General features: G+C 55.9%; 1 protein-coding gene across 4 annotated transcripts; it reads right to left on the bottom strand.

Annotated features, from left to right (window-relative positions):
• Positions 1-938: 938 nt before the first annotated feature.
• On the bottom strand, positions 939-14,497 carry ASB10 (ankyrin repeat and SOCS box containing 10). 4 transcript variants are annotated; one of them, XR_011390310.1, is made up of 8 exons: positions 13,912-14,403; positions 13,474-13,741; positions 8,576-9,095; positions 4,295-4,465; positions 2,376-2,533; positions 1,736-1,849; positions 1,294-1,479; positions 939-1,163 (listed from the first exon to the last, which is right to left on the bottom strand). XR_011390310.1 is itself a non-coding variant. In XM_051858346.2 (6 exons), exons 1-5 carry the CDS (start codon positions 14,219-14,221, stop codon positions 1,294-1,296), a joined length of 1,398 nt encoding a protein of 465 aa, XP_051714306.1. In that variant the 5' UTR covers positions 14,222-14,400; the 3' UTR covers positions 939-1,163. The 4 variants fall into 4 exon arrangements, 2 of the variants coding, with proteins under 2 accessions (XP_051714306.1, XP_051714305.1); XR_011390311.1 differs by lacking the exon at positions 4,295-4,465 and having other exon boundaries at positions 13,912-14,402; XM_051858346.2 differs by lacking the exons at positions 2,376-2,533; positions 4,295-4,465 and having other exon boundaries at positions 13,912-14,400.
• Between the last annotated feature and the right edge of the window lie 27 nt (positions 14,498-14,524).

Genomic DNA, 14,524 nt, shown 5'->3' with positions numbered 1-14,524 from the left:
GAGAGGGCAAGTGACTCATGTTCCACTATATGTTAGTGGCAGAGTGAAGACTAGAACCCGGGTCTGTCTGCTCAATGTCTGGTTGCCAAAGCTGCATTTAATAGTGAGCGCCCAAAGGAGGAGCGCGCAGGTGCTGCGGCACAGCAGGTTAAGCCACTGCGGTGACAGCTGCGTCCCATATCGGAGCACTGAGTCCTCTCTGCTCCACTTCCGATCCAGCTTCCTGCTAATGCGCCTGGAAGAGCAGCAAATGATGCTTGGGTCTGGGAGACCCAGATGCAGTTCCCGGCTCCTGGCTTCCCCATGGCCCAGCCTGGGCTGTTGGGAGCATTTGTGGAGTGAACCAGAGAAGAGAAATCTCTCTTCTCTCTCTCTCCACTGTTATTCTGCCTTTCAAAGAAATAAATCTTCCAAAAGCTTTTTTTTAGATTTATTTTTATTTATTTGAAAGACAGTTACAGAGAGAGAGATAGAGAGAGAGAGAGATAGAGAGAGAGAGAGAGGTCTTCCATCTACTGGTTCACTCCCCAAATGGCCACAACAGCCAGAGCTGGGCCGATCCAAAATCAGGAGCCAGAAGCTTCTGCCGGTCTCCCACATGGGTTCAGGGGCCCAAGGACTTGGGCCATCTTCTACTGCTTTCCCAGGCCACAGCAGAGAGCTGGATCAGAAGTGGAGCAGCTGGGACTTGAACCGGTGCCTATATGGGATGCCGGTGCTTCAGGCCACTCTGGCTCTGCCCATTCTTCAGTCCTTCTCTGGCACTGTCTCACCTGGTGGCCATTCTGCCATTTCAGGGGTCCCCAGGGACAGCTTGGGAATCCCTCACCGCTTGATGGCTGCCAAAGTGGATAGGTGAGGCAGCCGGCACTGTGGGGCAAGTGTGGCCCCCCATAAGTCAGTCCACCCTGACTCCAAACCAGCTTGCGGAAGGCCTGTTGGAGATGGCGCCAGCAAACAGCAGATTTTTAATGCACGTACAGAGTTGGCTGGGCTAGGGGGGCCCTCAGGAGAGCCCCAAGAGGAGTGTGTCACTTGCTGTAGGTCCCAACTCCTTCATCACCCGCCCACAGAGATGACGGGGCCGCCTGGCCCTGGCCGTGCAGAGGGGGTGCCGCTGATGGACTTGGGCATCCACTTGCAAGTTCTCTCAAAAGGCACATCTGCAAGGAGAAGTGTGGATGTGGTGGGTGGGGTGGGGCGTGGTTCTGGCGAGGGCCCATCCCGACCCTTCTCTCACCTCCCACCGACCACCTACCCACCCTGCCCCCAAACGCTGTGACCAGGCCTCACCTAATAGAGCACATCTTCAAAATCAAGCTGCAGGTAGCGGAGCAGACGGGGCGGGAGGGGGAGGCGGGGCAGGGCGTGGGCCAGGCAGCCGGCCAGGTGAGAGCGGAGGGCGCAGCGGCTCAGGTGCTGCAGCGAGCGGGGCTGCCTCACCAAGGCGAAGAGGGAGCCGTAGAAACGCTGGTGCTTCTGGAAGCAGAAGGAGGGGCTCGGTGAGGGGCAGCCTTGGCAGATGGCGCCCGTTCCTCCTAACGGGCAGGGCAGCCACCACTGCTGTGTCTACAAGGAACCTGCTAGAAGCAGTGAACACGTTGGGTGTTCACTCTGCAAGTCCTCTTCTTCTGGGACCTGAGTGGGTCTCTGGGGGACTGAGAGGGCTGCGTTGTTGGGGGTGACAGCCCCTCAGGACTGGGCCGAGTGACTGCCCAGGGTTCTGGGGTCTGACCTGCAGAGTTTCAGGGGGCACCAGGCCCACGGCCTCCTCGGGAAGCTGCACGACGCTGTAGGTGTTCATCAGGACCTCGATGGTCCGCGGGGATGTGCACCAGCGCTCCAGCACCTACAGGAGGCAGAGACGAGCCAGGCTCCCAACCGGCCCATGCAGGCTTGCCAGACCATTCTAGCACAGCTGCTGTGGCTTGCGTTTGGTCCCCCAAAAAGACAGATCGAAGTTCTAACCCCTGGTGCCGACAATGTGCCCTTTGGAAATAGGGTCTTTGCAGATAGACTCGGGTTACGGTGATGTCGCTAGGGTAGAACCCTAATCTAGCCCTGGTGTCCTTGTGGGTTCCAGACCCATCCAACAGTGGGGAAGGCTGGATGACAAAGGCAGGCATTGGAGTGGGGTCTGCAAGCCGAGGAACGCCAAGGATTGTGGGCAACCACCAGAAACTAGGAGACAGGCAGGAGACAGCGTTCTCTCAAGGCCTGCCAACACCTGGGTTTCATGCTCCCAGCCTCCAAAACAGAGGGCCAAGCTACAGTTGTCTTGGGAAGCCAACACCTAACATTTCTGTTGTGCCTCACTGAGACGCTTTCCAGGGATGAACGCTTGATCCTTGTACCCGCACCGTGTGAGCTCTTACCCTCGGTTTGCAGACAAGTGAAGCTGAGGCACTGGGAAGTCACATAACTTGCCCTGTGGAAGGTCCGGCAGTCCCAGCCTGGCAGAGCAGCTGCTTGCCCTTAACCACTGCACCATCCTGCTCTCCTGCCTGCCTCTGCACGGTCTGGGCTGGATTTTCTGCCAGTCAGAAAAGGGCCCCAGGCCACGAGTTGGAGATGTTCAGCAGATAAAAAATCAATCGGAAGCTGGCGCTGTGGTGCAGCAGGCTAAAGCCGTGGCCTGCAGCACCAGCATCCCATATGGGTGCCGGTTCTAGTCCCAGCTGCTCTGTTTCTGATCCAGCTCTCTGCTATGGCCTGGGAAAGCAGTGGAAGATGGCTCAAGTCCTTGGGCCCCTGAAGCTGTGGGAGACCTGGAAGAAGCTCCTAGCTCCTGGCTTCAGATCAGCTCAGCTCTGGCAATTACAGTCATTTGGGGAGTGAACCAGTGGATGGAAGACACCTCTCTCTCTCTCTCTGGCTCTACCTCTCTCTGACTTTCAAATAAATAATATAAATCTTCAAAAAAAAAAAAAACATTCGGGGGCCGGTGCTGTGGCATAGCGGGTGAAGCCACTGCCTGCAGTGCCAGCATCCCACATGGCCAAAAAAGTCTCAGCTGCTCTTCTTCCAATCCAGCTCTCTGCTGTGGCCCGGGAAAGCAGTAGAAGATGCCCAAGACCCTGGGCCCCTGCACCCGTGTGGGAAGACCCAGAGGAAGCTCTTGACTCCTTTATGGCCAACTGGGGAGTGAAGCAGCGGATGGAAGACCTCTCTCTTTCTGCCTCTTCTCTCTTTGTCATACTTTTTTTTTTAAAGATTTTATTTATTTATTTGAGAGGTAGAGTTACAGACAGTGAAATGGAGAAACAGTGAGAAAGGTCTTCCTTCCATTGGTTAACTCCCCAGATGGCCACAAAGGCTGGAGCTGTGCCAATCTGAAGCCAGGAGCCAGGTGCTTCTTCCAGGTCTCCCATGTGGGTGCAGGGACCCAAGGACTTGGGCCATTTTCCACTGCTTTCCCAGGCCATAGCAGAGCTGTATTGGAAGAGGGGCAGCCGGGACTACAACTGGAGCCCATATGGGATGCTGGCGCCGCAGGCAGAGGATTAACTTACTGCGCCATGGTGCCGGCCCCTCTGACTTTCAAATAAATACATCTTAAAAAAAAAAAAAAAGCTCAATCGGGGCAAGCATTTGGTGTAGATGTTAAGGAACTGCTTGGGATGCCCATATCAGAGTGCTGGGTTCAAGTCCCTGTTCCACTTCCACTTCCTGCTTCCTGCTAATGGGCCCCTGGGGAGGCAGCAGGTGATGGCTCAAGTGTTGCGTCTGTGCACCCACGTGGAAGACCCAGACTGAGTTCCTGGTTCCTGGCTTCAACCTGGTCCAGTCCCAGCTATTGTGGGGCAGTCGAGGATGGAAGATTCTCCCTCTCTTTTTCTCTCTCTCTAATTCTCTCTCTTCCTCCCTCTCTCTCTTCTTCCCTCCCTCCCTCCCTCCCTTCAAATAAATAAAAATATTGTTTTTAAAAAAGCTCAGGAGTCATCAGTGTTTTAGCATAATGGGTAAAGCTACCACCTGTGACACCAGCATCCCTTTCCCATATAGGCACCAGTTCGCGTCCCAGCTGCCTCACTTCCACTTCCAATCCAGCTCCCTGCTAAAGGCCTGAGCCACCACTGCCATCTAAAGAGTGAACCAGCAAATGGAGGCGCGCCCTCTCTCTCTCTCTCTTTCTCTTTTCCTTTCTCTCTGTAATTCTGATTTTCAAACTAAAAAAAAGCACAGTCAGTATATGGAGCAGAATCTGCCCAATTTGGAGAAGGGGTCTTGGGCTCTGCGGTGAGGATAAGGAGCCAGGAGGGCATTGAGTGAACAGGGACAAGCAACCAGACACCTGGTGTAGGAGGCCCCATGGCAGCTGTGGAGGGCTTTTGGTAGGAACGTGAGTGGGATGAGCTGGAGCCAAATTCATTCTTTCATGTTCTAATTCAGCAAATATTTCCTGAGGGCCTACCATGAGCCCAGCGCCGGGGATCCATCGGTGAGGAGAACAGACAAGACGCTTCTATTTCAGAGGGGAGACACTGCACATAAATCGGCACTCGGGGACTCGCTACTGCAGAGTGGGGTCAGGGCACTGAGTGTGGCTGGGGAGGGCACCGTCCTGGATGGAGGGGTGGATGGCTTGGTGCAGTGAGGAAAAAGGCTATACATGCAGCTACAGCAGCCACGGAGGCACCACCCACATGGCCAGCACATGGCCAGCGAGGCAGCCACAGGCCAGACACACGCAGGTGCCAGGATGCCTGTGGTGCCTGCACTGGGACCCTGGTAGCTCCTCCATGCTTTCTTCACTCCAGCTCCCACTGGCCCTCAAACTGCAGGCAGTCACCACAGAGCCTGTGCAAGATCTGAAAACAGCCAAGTGCCGTCTCCCAGGCAGTGTCCCCCCACTTAACCTGTGCCTACCCCAAACACACACAACTGCATATAGCATTGGAGCCGGGGGGGGGGGGGGACGGGACGGGGAGCTGTTCAATCTCCTGCGTCTAAGGAGGGCTGCTTCTGTCTGGCAGGCTGGGGCAGGGGGGGTTGTGGGAGCAGCTGGAAGGCCATGCTTTGTCTAGGACACAGGGTCTTTGGAGCAAACATTTCATACACACAGGCCCTCTGATTCTTGCTCTGTATCTGGGCTATGCATACCATAGCTACCATAGCCCCATCTGTCCAGGGCAGGCCTCTCTAGCCAACTCCTTAGAGATAGGAAAGAGCATGCTGGTGACTGCTACTGCTGTCTGCTGTCCAGGCTGGCCTTGTCCTCCTCCCTGGCCCCATGTGTATCCCTGCCTCTACACTCTGCTCAAGAGGCTCACTCTGGGGGGGTGGGGTGGGGTGGCGCTGTGGCATAGGAGGTAAAGCTGCCACCTGCAGTGCTGGCATCCCATGTGGGCTCCGGTTCAAGTCCTGGCTGCTCCACTTCCGATCCAGCTCTCTGCTATGGCCTGGGAAAGCAGTAGAAGATGATTCAAGTCCTTGGACCCCTGCACCCACGTGGGAGACCTGGAAGAAGCTCCTGGCTCCTGGCTTCGGATTGGTGCAGCTCCAGCCATTGCAGCCATTTGGGGAGTGAACCATCGGATGAAAGACTCTCTCTCTCTCTCTCTCTCTCTCTCTCTCTCTCTCTGCCTCTCCTTCTCTCTCTGTGTAACTCTGACTTTCAAATAAATAAATAAATCTTAAAACAATAAAGAGGCTCACCCTGCCAGGAATGCTAGCTCCTTCCCCTGCCTTCTTGTCCCAGGTCCTGCCTCCCCCAGGAAGCCTGTGTAGCAACTGCAGCCTGCATTGCTTCCCATGTCTAATGATACCTTCTACTGAGATGGTGCCTAATAGCACAGCAAATGCTTTCACAGACATTATTTACCCTCAGAATGTGTAATGCCAGCTAACAGGTATCAAGCACTAACTGGGGGTTAGTCCCTGACCAAGGGCACATTTGTGTTAATTCTACTTCCCACACTAACCCAATAAAGCAGGTGCATTGCTTTACCTGTATTTACAGATGAGAAAACTGAGACTCAGATAAATTAAGCAACTCACATAGGCTCACACAGGTGGGGTGTCTGGCTCCAGGGCCTGTACTCTTAGTCACTGCTGGGGGCACTGAAGGACCCCAAGTAAAAGTAGCCTGTGCGTCCTCCTTTCTCCATTTGGCTCCTACAGCTTTTCATCCCTGGAAGGTGGAGTCTGTATCACACACAAGGAGCTTGGGATTCAAAGAGTTTCAGTGACTTGCCCACCATTGCACACCAGACCCTGGGGGCAGGGGTTCACCACAGCTAGGTCCCTGCTTGGGATGCCTGCCCCCTCATCAAATTGCCTGGTTCAAAGCCCCAGCTCTGCTTCCAATCCAGCTTCCTTTTTAATTTTTTATTTTATTTTATTTTTTTGGACAGGCAGAGTGGACAGTGAGAGAGAGAGAGACAGAGAGAAAGGTCTTTCTTTTCCGTTGGTTCACCCCCAGTGGCCACTGCGGCCAGCACACTGTGGCTGGTGCACCACGCTGATCCGAAGCCAGAAGCCAGGTGCTTCCTCCTGGTCTCCCATGGGGTGCAGGGCCCATGGACTTGGGCCATCCTCCACTGCACTCCCGGGCCACAGTAGAGAGCTGGACAGGAAGAGGAGCGACTGGGACAGAATCCAGCACCCCAACCGGGACTAGAACCCGGGGTGCCGGCACCACAGGTGGAGGATTAGCCTATTGAGCCGCGGTGCCGGCCCCAATCCAGCTTCCTACTGCGCTCCCTGGGAGGCAGCTGTGATGTCTCAAGTCCTTGGGTCCCTGCCACCCACACGGGAGACCCAGACTGAGTTCTAAGCTCCAGACTTCAGCCTAGCTATTGGCTATTGCTGGCATTTTGAGGAGTGAATCAGCAGATGGAAGATTTTTTTTTTGAAAATTTTATTTTTTGAAAGACAGTTACAAAGAGAGGTAAAAGCATACAAACAGAGAAAGAGGTCTTCCATCTGCTGGTTCACTCCCCAAAGGGCCAAAATGGCAAGAGATGAGCGGATCTGAAGCCAAGAGCCAGGAGCTCCTTCCAGGTCTCCCACATGGGTGCAGGGGCCTAAGCACTTGGGCCATCTTCTACTGCTTTCCCAGGCACATTGGCAGGGAGCTGGATTGGAACTGGAACAGCTGGGACTTGAGCCGGCGTCCATATGGGATGCCGGCACTGCAGGCCAGGGCTTAACCCACTGCCCAATCTGTCTTTCTGCCTTTCAAATAAAATGAAAATAAATAAATATTTTAAAGCGCCAGCTCCTGGATCCAGGTCTCCTGAGTGCCAAATCCAACATGGCAAATCCTAGAGAAGTGGCTGGGGCTGGCATGTCATCACCGAGGGTCCTCCTTGCAGGACAGGAGCCCTGAGCCAGAGAGCTGCTGATCATGAGAAAGGAACAGATGGGACCTGCTTGCCCGCTAGGTCCCCAAGACAGGCTCAGGAGGAGAGCAGGGCGCTGGGCAGCCCTGTGGGGTCCGGGGGAACCCTTTTGCTGCAGCCTCGCCTCGCCCCCCTCCCGCCCGACGGGGAAATCATTAGCTGTCAGAGCCGCAGTCAGATTACAGGGAATTACTCGGCTCCTAATTATCTGGTGTTAATAGGAGATTAATTAGTGTTAATTGTTGATTTTCTTGTATTTTCCCAAAGGGGAGACCAATCTGCCGAACTCTTGGGCTGTTTAATTTGGTCTTGCTTAGGAATCCAGACAGATGCTTCGGTGTTCGTGAGGGAAGGGGCAAGGCGGGGACAGCAGGGTGGGCCCAGGGCAGGGACAGGCTGGGCAGCACAAGCCCCATTATGGCGGGGTGGACAGGGGATCCACCCACAGCCCAAACCCATCTCCCCCATCTCCTCCTAGCACGGGTGACCCCACCCCAGGCCCAGGCTCCCACGGGGTGCCCTCCTGAGCTGACTCAGCATGGGACAACCCCTCCCCCCTGCCAGGCATCAGGAGTATAGAGCTTCAAGTGAGACCCTGTACAGTAAAAACCTGACAGAGAGAGTTGGGGCTTCCCCAGGCATTGGGATAGCGGCCACTGTTTTTGGAAGATTGGATCCTGGCTGTTTTCAGATGTTTGGGAGGCCTTAAGAGAGGGGTGCACGCTCTGCCCTGGCCAAACCTCTCCTGTGGCCCAAGGTGCCTCTCACTGGTGGACTGCACTGAGGGTCAGAGCCGCCTCAGACACTGCCTCTAGCCACTTGCTACCCTCAAACCACACCCTGCCATCCACATTGGCTCTGACCCCTCCTGTCTGTTCAGATCCTTTAAAATCTGGCCCCACTGCTGTCAGTCCTCCTGGATCTCACACACACACATGCACACACATGCATGCACAGCTCTCAGTCCTCCTTCACCACACACACACATGCACACACATGCATGCACACATGTACACACATATATGCATACGCAGGTGCATGCACACACATGCTGCCTGCTGGTACCCTCACCTATACTCCCACGTGGACTTTGCATACTTTGTTAATGAAGACAGAGGAACTGCTTTACGGCCCATGTTCCTGCTACATTCCAAAGCAAGCTTCAGCGCACTTCTAAGTCCCCTGTCCCCTTACCAATGTGGCCCTCTTGTTGCCTCCAGCCTTCATACCTTGGGGAGGGCCCCCGGCCAGACTCGGACAGCGCCATGGTTGAGCAGAGCCCGTACCATGCGCTCTGGGCTCTGGGCCAGGGCTGCTGCCGGGCCCTGCAGAGCACAGTGCAAGGCTGTGTGGCCCCCGTAGTCCATGGCGTTAGCACTGACGCCACAGGACAGGAGCAGCTCCACCACAGCCGCGTGGCCACGGCGACAGGCAAGGTGCAGGGGCCGCAGCTTGTCCTGGTCGGCAGCGTCGGCGTCTGCTCCAGCCGAGAGCAGCAAGCGGCACAGCTGGAGACAGCGGGTGCTGGTGGCCTCGGCGTCAGCGGGGCACTGGCAGCGGGCATCGCAGGCGGCCAGGAGAGGAGTCCAGCCTTCAGCATTGCGGGCGTCGGGGCAGGCCCCCCGTCTTAGAAGCAGGTCTGCCAACTCCACGTTGCCAAGCCGCGCAGCCACGTGTAAAGGGGTCTCCTCTTCCTCCTCAGACCGACCATCCACTCTCGCCCCAAACTTGAGGAGCAGCTCCGCACACCTGGTGAAGGCGAGATGGAGGTGGGCACAGACCCCTGCCTTCCTGCCGGCGTGGGCAAAGCAAACAGCAGGGCCCGCGGATGGCTCCTGGTCCTGCCCCCGCCCACTTCCCTTGGTCTGTCACTGGTCATTCCAGCAACGTTCTGCAGGACCCCCAGTGGCTTTTTTTTTTTTTAATTTTTTTTTTTGACAGGCAGAGTGGACAGTGAGAGAGAGAGAGAGACAGAAAGGTCTTCCTTTGCCGTTGGTTCACCCTCCAATGGCTGCCACGGCCGGCGCACTGTGGCCGGCGCACCATGCTGATCCGATGGCAGGAGCCAGGTGCCTCTCCTGGTCTCCCATGGGGTGCAGGGCCCAAGTACTTGGGCCATCCTCCACTGCACTCCCTGGCCACAGCAGAGAGCTGGCCTGGAAGAGGGGCAACCGGGACAGAATCTGGTGCCCTGACCGGGACTAGAACCCGGTGTGCCGGCGCCGCAAGGCAGAGGATTAGCCTAGTGAGCCGCAGCGCCGGCCCCCAGTTGCTTTCTTTAAAGCCCATGCTTTCCACAGAAGAGTCTGCTCGTTCCTCCGTAAGTGGTCACCACACAGAACAGGTGCGCTTCTAAGGGCTGTGCGTGGATCAGCTCAGTTCACGCCCACAACTGTCCCACTCACATCCCAGGTGACACCTCCAAGCCTCTGCAGGATTCACACGGCGAGCCAGGGGAGCACCAGGCACTCAGGGCCACGGGCAGCAGGGCAGCTCGAGGGCTCAGTGTCCTGGGACTAGGAGGAAGCTGGGGCCTGGGGCCTGGCAGGGGCCTAAATGGAATTGGGGGGAGTGAGATAAAGAACAGCAAAGCCAGAGGTGACAGACCAGACTGGCTTTAAACAGCCTTGGGGGGAAATGGCACAGGGGCGGGGCATGAGGGTCACAGCGACAGGTGCACCAACGCTCAAGGCTGAGACAGCTTAGCTTCTTGGAGCTCCAGTTTCCTCGGGTGTCATATGGGGACAATTAATAAGACACTGGCAGGTGCCAGCACTGTGGTATAGTTGGCTAAGCCTGCGCCTGTAGCACCAGCGTTCCATATGGGTGCTGGTTCAAGTCCCAGCTGCTCCTCTTCTGATCTAGCTCTCTGCTTAGGTCTGAGAAAGCAGTAGAAGATGGCCCAACAGCTTGGGCCCCTTCACCTGCGTGGGAGGCCCAGAAGAAGCTTCTGGCTTCCTGGCTTCGGATTGGCCCAGCTCCAGCCATTGCAACCATTTGGGGAGTGAACCAGCAGATGGAAGACCTTTCTCTGTCCTTTCTGTGTCTGTAACTCTGTCTCTCAAATAAATAAATAAATAAAAATGGCAGCCTTTGGTGGGGATGGGGGGTGTGGGTGGAGACAGATCGCAGGCACTCATTACACCTTCCTGGACACCCTTCTGTGTGTGTGAGATTCTCCATAATTCTAAAAGCACATTCATTCACTCAAGAAAGGAAGGAGTGATTCTCACTGGGGTAACCTTGGGGAGTCTGGGCTGCAGCACGGCCAGAACTAGAAGTGTGGGATTGTGCAGAGCCCTGCTGGCCCACACAGCAGCCGCCACTTGTGCTGTTACTAGTCCTACGGGACACGTGCTGTGAGGGTCAGTGCACGCCAGCCATGAAGACTTAGTGCAAAAGAATGTGAAATATGGAAAGCCTCTGTCTCTGTGTGTCCCTCTCTGTTGTTCAAGTAAAATTAATACCTTTTTTGAAAAAAAAAAAGCTTTAAAAAGTTCATGGAAAATTCAAATTCTCCTTTTAAAAATTATTTATTTATTTATTTTTATTTGGAAGGCAGAGAGATGGAGAACAAGATCTTTCATTGGCTGATTCACTCCTCAGATGCCCCCCAAGAGCTAGGGCTGGGCCAGGTCAAAGCCAGGATCCAGGAACTTTATTATTATTATTTTTTAAGATTTATTTATTTTAAAGTCAGAGTCACAGAGAGAGAGACAGAGACAGAGAGAGAGGGAGACAGAGAGACAGAGACAGAGAGAGAGAGAGAGGGAGACAGAGAGACAGAGAGAGAGGGAGACAGAGAGACAGAGAGAGAGAGAGAGAGAGAGAGAGAGATCTTCCATCTGCTGGTTCATTCCCCAAAGGGCTGAAAGAACCAGGACTAGGCCCGGTCAAAGCCAGGAGCCAGGAGCTTCCTCCAGGTGTCCTGTGTGGGTGTAGAGGTCCAAGCACTTGAGCCATCTTCTCTGCTTTCCCAGGCCATTAATGGAGAGCTAGATTGGAAGTGGAACAGCCGGGACACAAACCAGCGCCCACATGGGATGCTGGTGGTGCAGGCCGTGGCTTTACTGACTACACCACAGCACCAGCTCCCAGGAACCAGGAACTTAATCCAGGTCTTCCATGAGGGTGGCAGCAGCCCAGTACCTGAGCCAGCATCTGCCCCCTCCCGGGGTCAACATTATCAGGAAGCTAGAGTTGGAAACAGAGCTAGGACTAAATTGCTGCTATGGTTTGAATGTGCCCCACAAAGTCCACTTGTTAGAAACCTAGTAGGGTCCAGCATTGTGGTGAAGCAGGTAAAGGCACCGCCTGCAGTGCCGGCATCCCATATGGGTGCCGTTTTGAGTCCCAGCTGCTCCACTTCTGATCCAGCTCCCTGCTATGGCCTGGAAAAGCAGTGGAAGATGGCCCAAGTCCTTGGGCCCATGCACTCATGTGGGAGACCCGTAAGAAGCTCCTGGCTCCTGGCTTCAGATCAGTGCAGTTCTGGCCATTGCGGCCAATTGGGAAGTGAACCAGTGGATGGAAGACCTCTCCCTCTCTGCCTCTCCTTCTCTCACTGTGTAACTCTTTCAAATAAATGAATAAATCTTAAAAAAAAAATTAGAGACCTAGTAATTGGAAGGGGGTTTGGCAAGGTGGTTAAGATGGTGCTTCCCACATTGGAGGGCCTGGGTTCAAGTCCTGGCTGTGCTCCCAACTCCAGCTTCCTGATAATGCACACCTGGGAGGCAGCAGGTGATGGCTCAAGTGATTGGGTCCATGCCACCCATGTGGGAGACTCAGATTGAGTTCCTGGCTCCTCGCTTTGGCTTGGCCCAGGTCCAGGTCTTGAGGGCATTTGGGGAGAGAACCAGCAGATGGAAGATATCTTTCTGTCATTTTCTCTCTCTGTATCCCTGCCTTTCAAATAAAATAAGTAATTAAACAAAAATCTGACAATCCCCATAGGGATTTATTATGGGTTGGAGGTGAGGCCCTCAGGAGGTAATTAGGTTAGAAAAAGTGATTAAGGTGCAGCCCCCATGGCTTTATAAGGAGATGAGGGACTGACAAAGCCACTAGCTCTGTCACCCCCTGTGATGCCCTTGCCAGATTACGATGCTGCATGAGGCCCTCGCTGGATGCTGAGCTCCTGCTGGTGCCTTGAATTTGAACTTGAACTTGAACATCCCAGACTCCAGAACTGTGGGCCAAAGGAATTCTACACTTTAACAAATTACCCAGTCTTGGGGATTTTGTGGTAGCAACAGAAAACAATCATGAACGCGGCTCCCAGTAGCTGTCTACTGGATCACCCCCACAGACAACTCCTGGAATCCTCTGGGGCTGAGAAGGTTAACGACCCCAGTGACACCTTCAGAGGCGGAAGGAGAAGCCAGCAGCATGCGGTGAGTGGAGGGGCCTCTGCTGCAGGCTGAGCTAGCTCATAAAGTTGCCAAGGCTCCCGAAGCTTCACCAAAAACTGCCCGTGGTGGGGACTCGGCTCCTGGGGCTCCCTGTACAGAGGCTGACGTTACCTGGGTCCCTGCAAAGGAATCCTCCCTGCAGTAAACACCACATGGACACACTGGGGTGTCCCCAGCCTGCTGCTTGGGAGTTTGGCTTGTGAGAGTCCCTTTATCTGAGGGTGCTCTGCCCACACAGAAGTCACACCTGCCAAGCTGAGAGCCAGACCCTCCCCTCAGGGACACAGCAGGCCCTGTCCAGCCTGTCTGGAGCACAGGCCAGTGAGCCCCCTGAAGGCAGGACCCCCAGATGGTCGCTCCTGTATTTAGCACAGTGCCTAGAACATCAGACAAGCTTAGACAAAATACAGACTTTACAGTGACACCCTTCCCCAGGGGAGGTTTACATCTGAGCCCCTTCCACGCCCTCCCTCCCCCTGGGGAACCAGAAAACTGTCCCAAGTTCAAGTTCAGGTCACTGCAAATTTCCAGGGCAGGGAGGAGAGGAGTCAGTGGTTGGATGGCTTGGATGGGGAGTCTTTGCCTCCTGATGCCTGGCCCAAACCGAACTCCTCCCCCTACCCACAGAGCCTCTGACTCGCCCCCTGCTCCCTGAGAGGGTCTCCTTGTTCTCCCTGAGAGCAGACTCAGGCCTGGGGTGAGGAGTCACTCACTCAACGGTGCCAGCCCCCTGGCAAAGATGCAAAGGGCGTTTCCCATCCTGGTCTGGGAGGTTGGGGTCAGCGCCCGACACGAGCAGCACATGGACGCAGGCGGCATGGCCGGCAGCACAGGCCTCGTGCAGGGCAGTGCGGCCCCCGGGGGCGCTGTCCGGCCGCGCTCGACGCCTCAGCAGAAACCGCAGAACGTCCGTGTGGCCGCGGCTGGCTGCCACGTGCAGCGGCGTGGTCAGCTCCTCTTCGTAGGTTAGGGACCAGAGTCCTAGGGGAGAGAGGGACATGGGCCTCAGATGCCGATGGGAGGCAAAGCGTAGTCTTGAGTGGGCTGAGACGGCAGGGGTGGGACGAGGGCGCCCAGAGCTGGGGCTGCAGCCTCCCCTCTCCCGCTCAGGCCCCCCTCTCAGGGCACCCCCACCCCGCCCCGGCCCATACTCAGAGCACGGATGTTGAAGCGGAAATCCCTCCATCGCTCTGGGTCGCTGGTGTCAAAGATGGAATCAGGAGCCAGGCCGGTGCCGGAGTCCGAGAGGATGCGGGAGACGGAGCCCACGTCCCCAGCCAGCAGTGCCTGCCAGAAGTCCAGGGCAGGTCCCGTGGCCGTGCGGGTGACGATGGGTGCCGGGCCAGACTCAGGCTGCTCCTCGGACCCCCTATTGGGCTTCTCCACCAGCCTGGCACAGAGGGCATGATTGTCACCGGGCAGCCCTCCCTGCCCCCGGCACTCCTCCGGGGCCCAGCTCATGAGCACGTGGGGAGGGGTGCAGAGGCAGAGGCCACCCGGGTAGGAGGGGAACCCAGACCGACGGAGGCAGAAGGGCTCCCTGCGCCAAGCTCCGGCTGACCTGGCCACGCGGTGCAGCGTGAGCTATTCTGGGCTCCGCATGACTTCCCTCCTGGGCCAAGGCTAGGCCTGGCAAGCAAGCTCTGGGGTGGGGGAGAAACAGCCAGGGGCTTCTCCTTTCCCTCCAGCCCTGCAACCTCTGTGTCTGAGGCCATGAGCCCAGCCCCCGAAGGCTCCCCCTGTGGCCCCTCACCCCTCTGGTGG

Source organism: Oryctolagus cuniculus, chromosome 7 (assembly GCF_964237555.1).
Source record: "Oryctolagus cuniculus chromosome 7, mOryCun1.1, whole genome shotgun sequence".
Lineage (NCBI taxonomy): Eukaryota > Metazoa > Chordata > Mammalia > Lagomorpha > Leporidae > Oryctolagus > Oryctolagus cuniculus.
Note: the sequence above shows the minus strand (reverse complement) of the source record. Positions and strands in the feature narration are given on the sequence as shown.

Coding starts and splice junctions, on each gene's coding strand:
- ASB10 (XM_051858345.2), bottom strand. CDS start 14,221: ATGAGCTGGGCCCCGGAGGAGTGCCGGGGGCAGGGAGGGCTGCCCGGT. Junction 13,742..13,911: donor CTTCAACATCCGTGCTCTGA/GTATGGGCCGGG, acceptor TCTCTCCCCTAG/GACTCTGGTCCCTAACCTAC. Junction 4,466..8,575: donor GGCCGGGGGCCCTCCCCAAG/GTATGAAGGCTG, acceptor CCTCTGAAATAG/AAGCGTCTTGTCTGTTCTCC.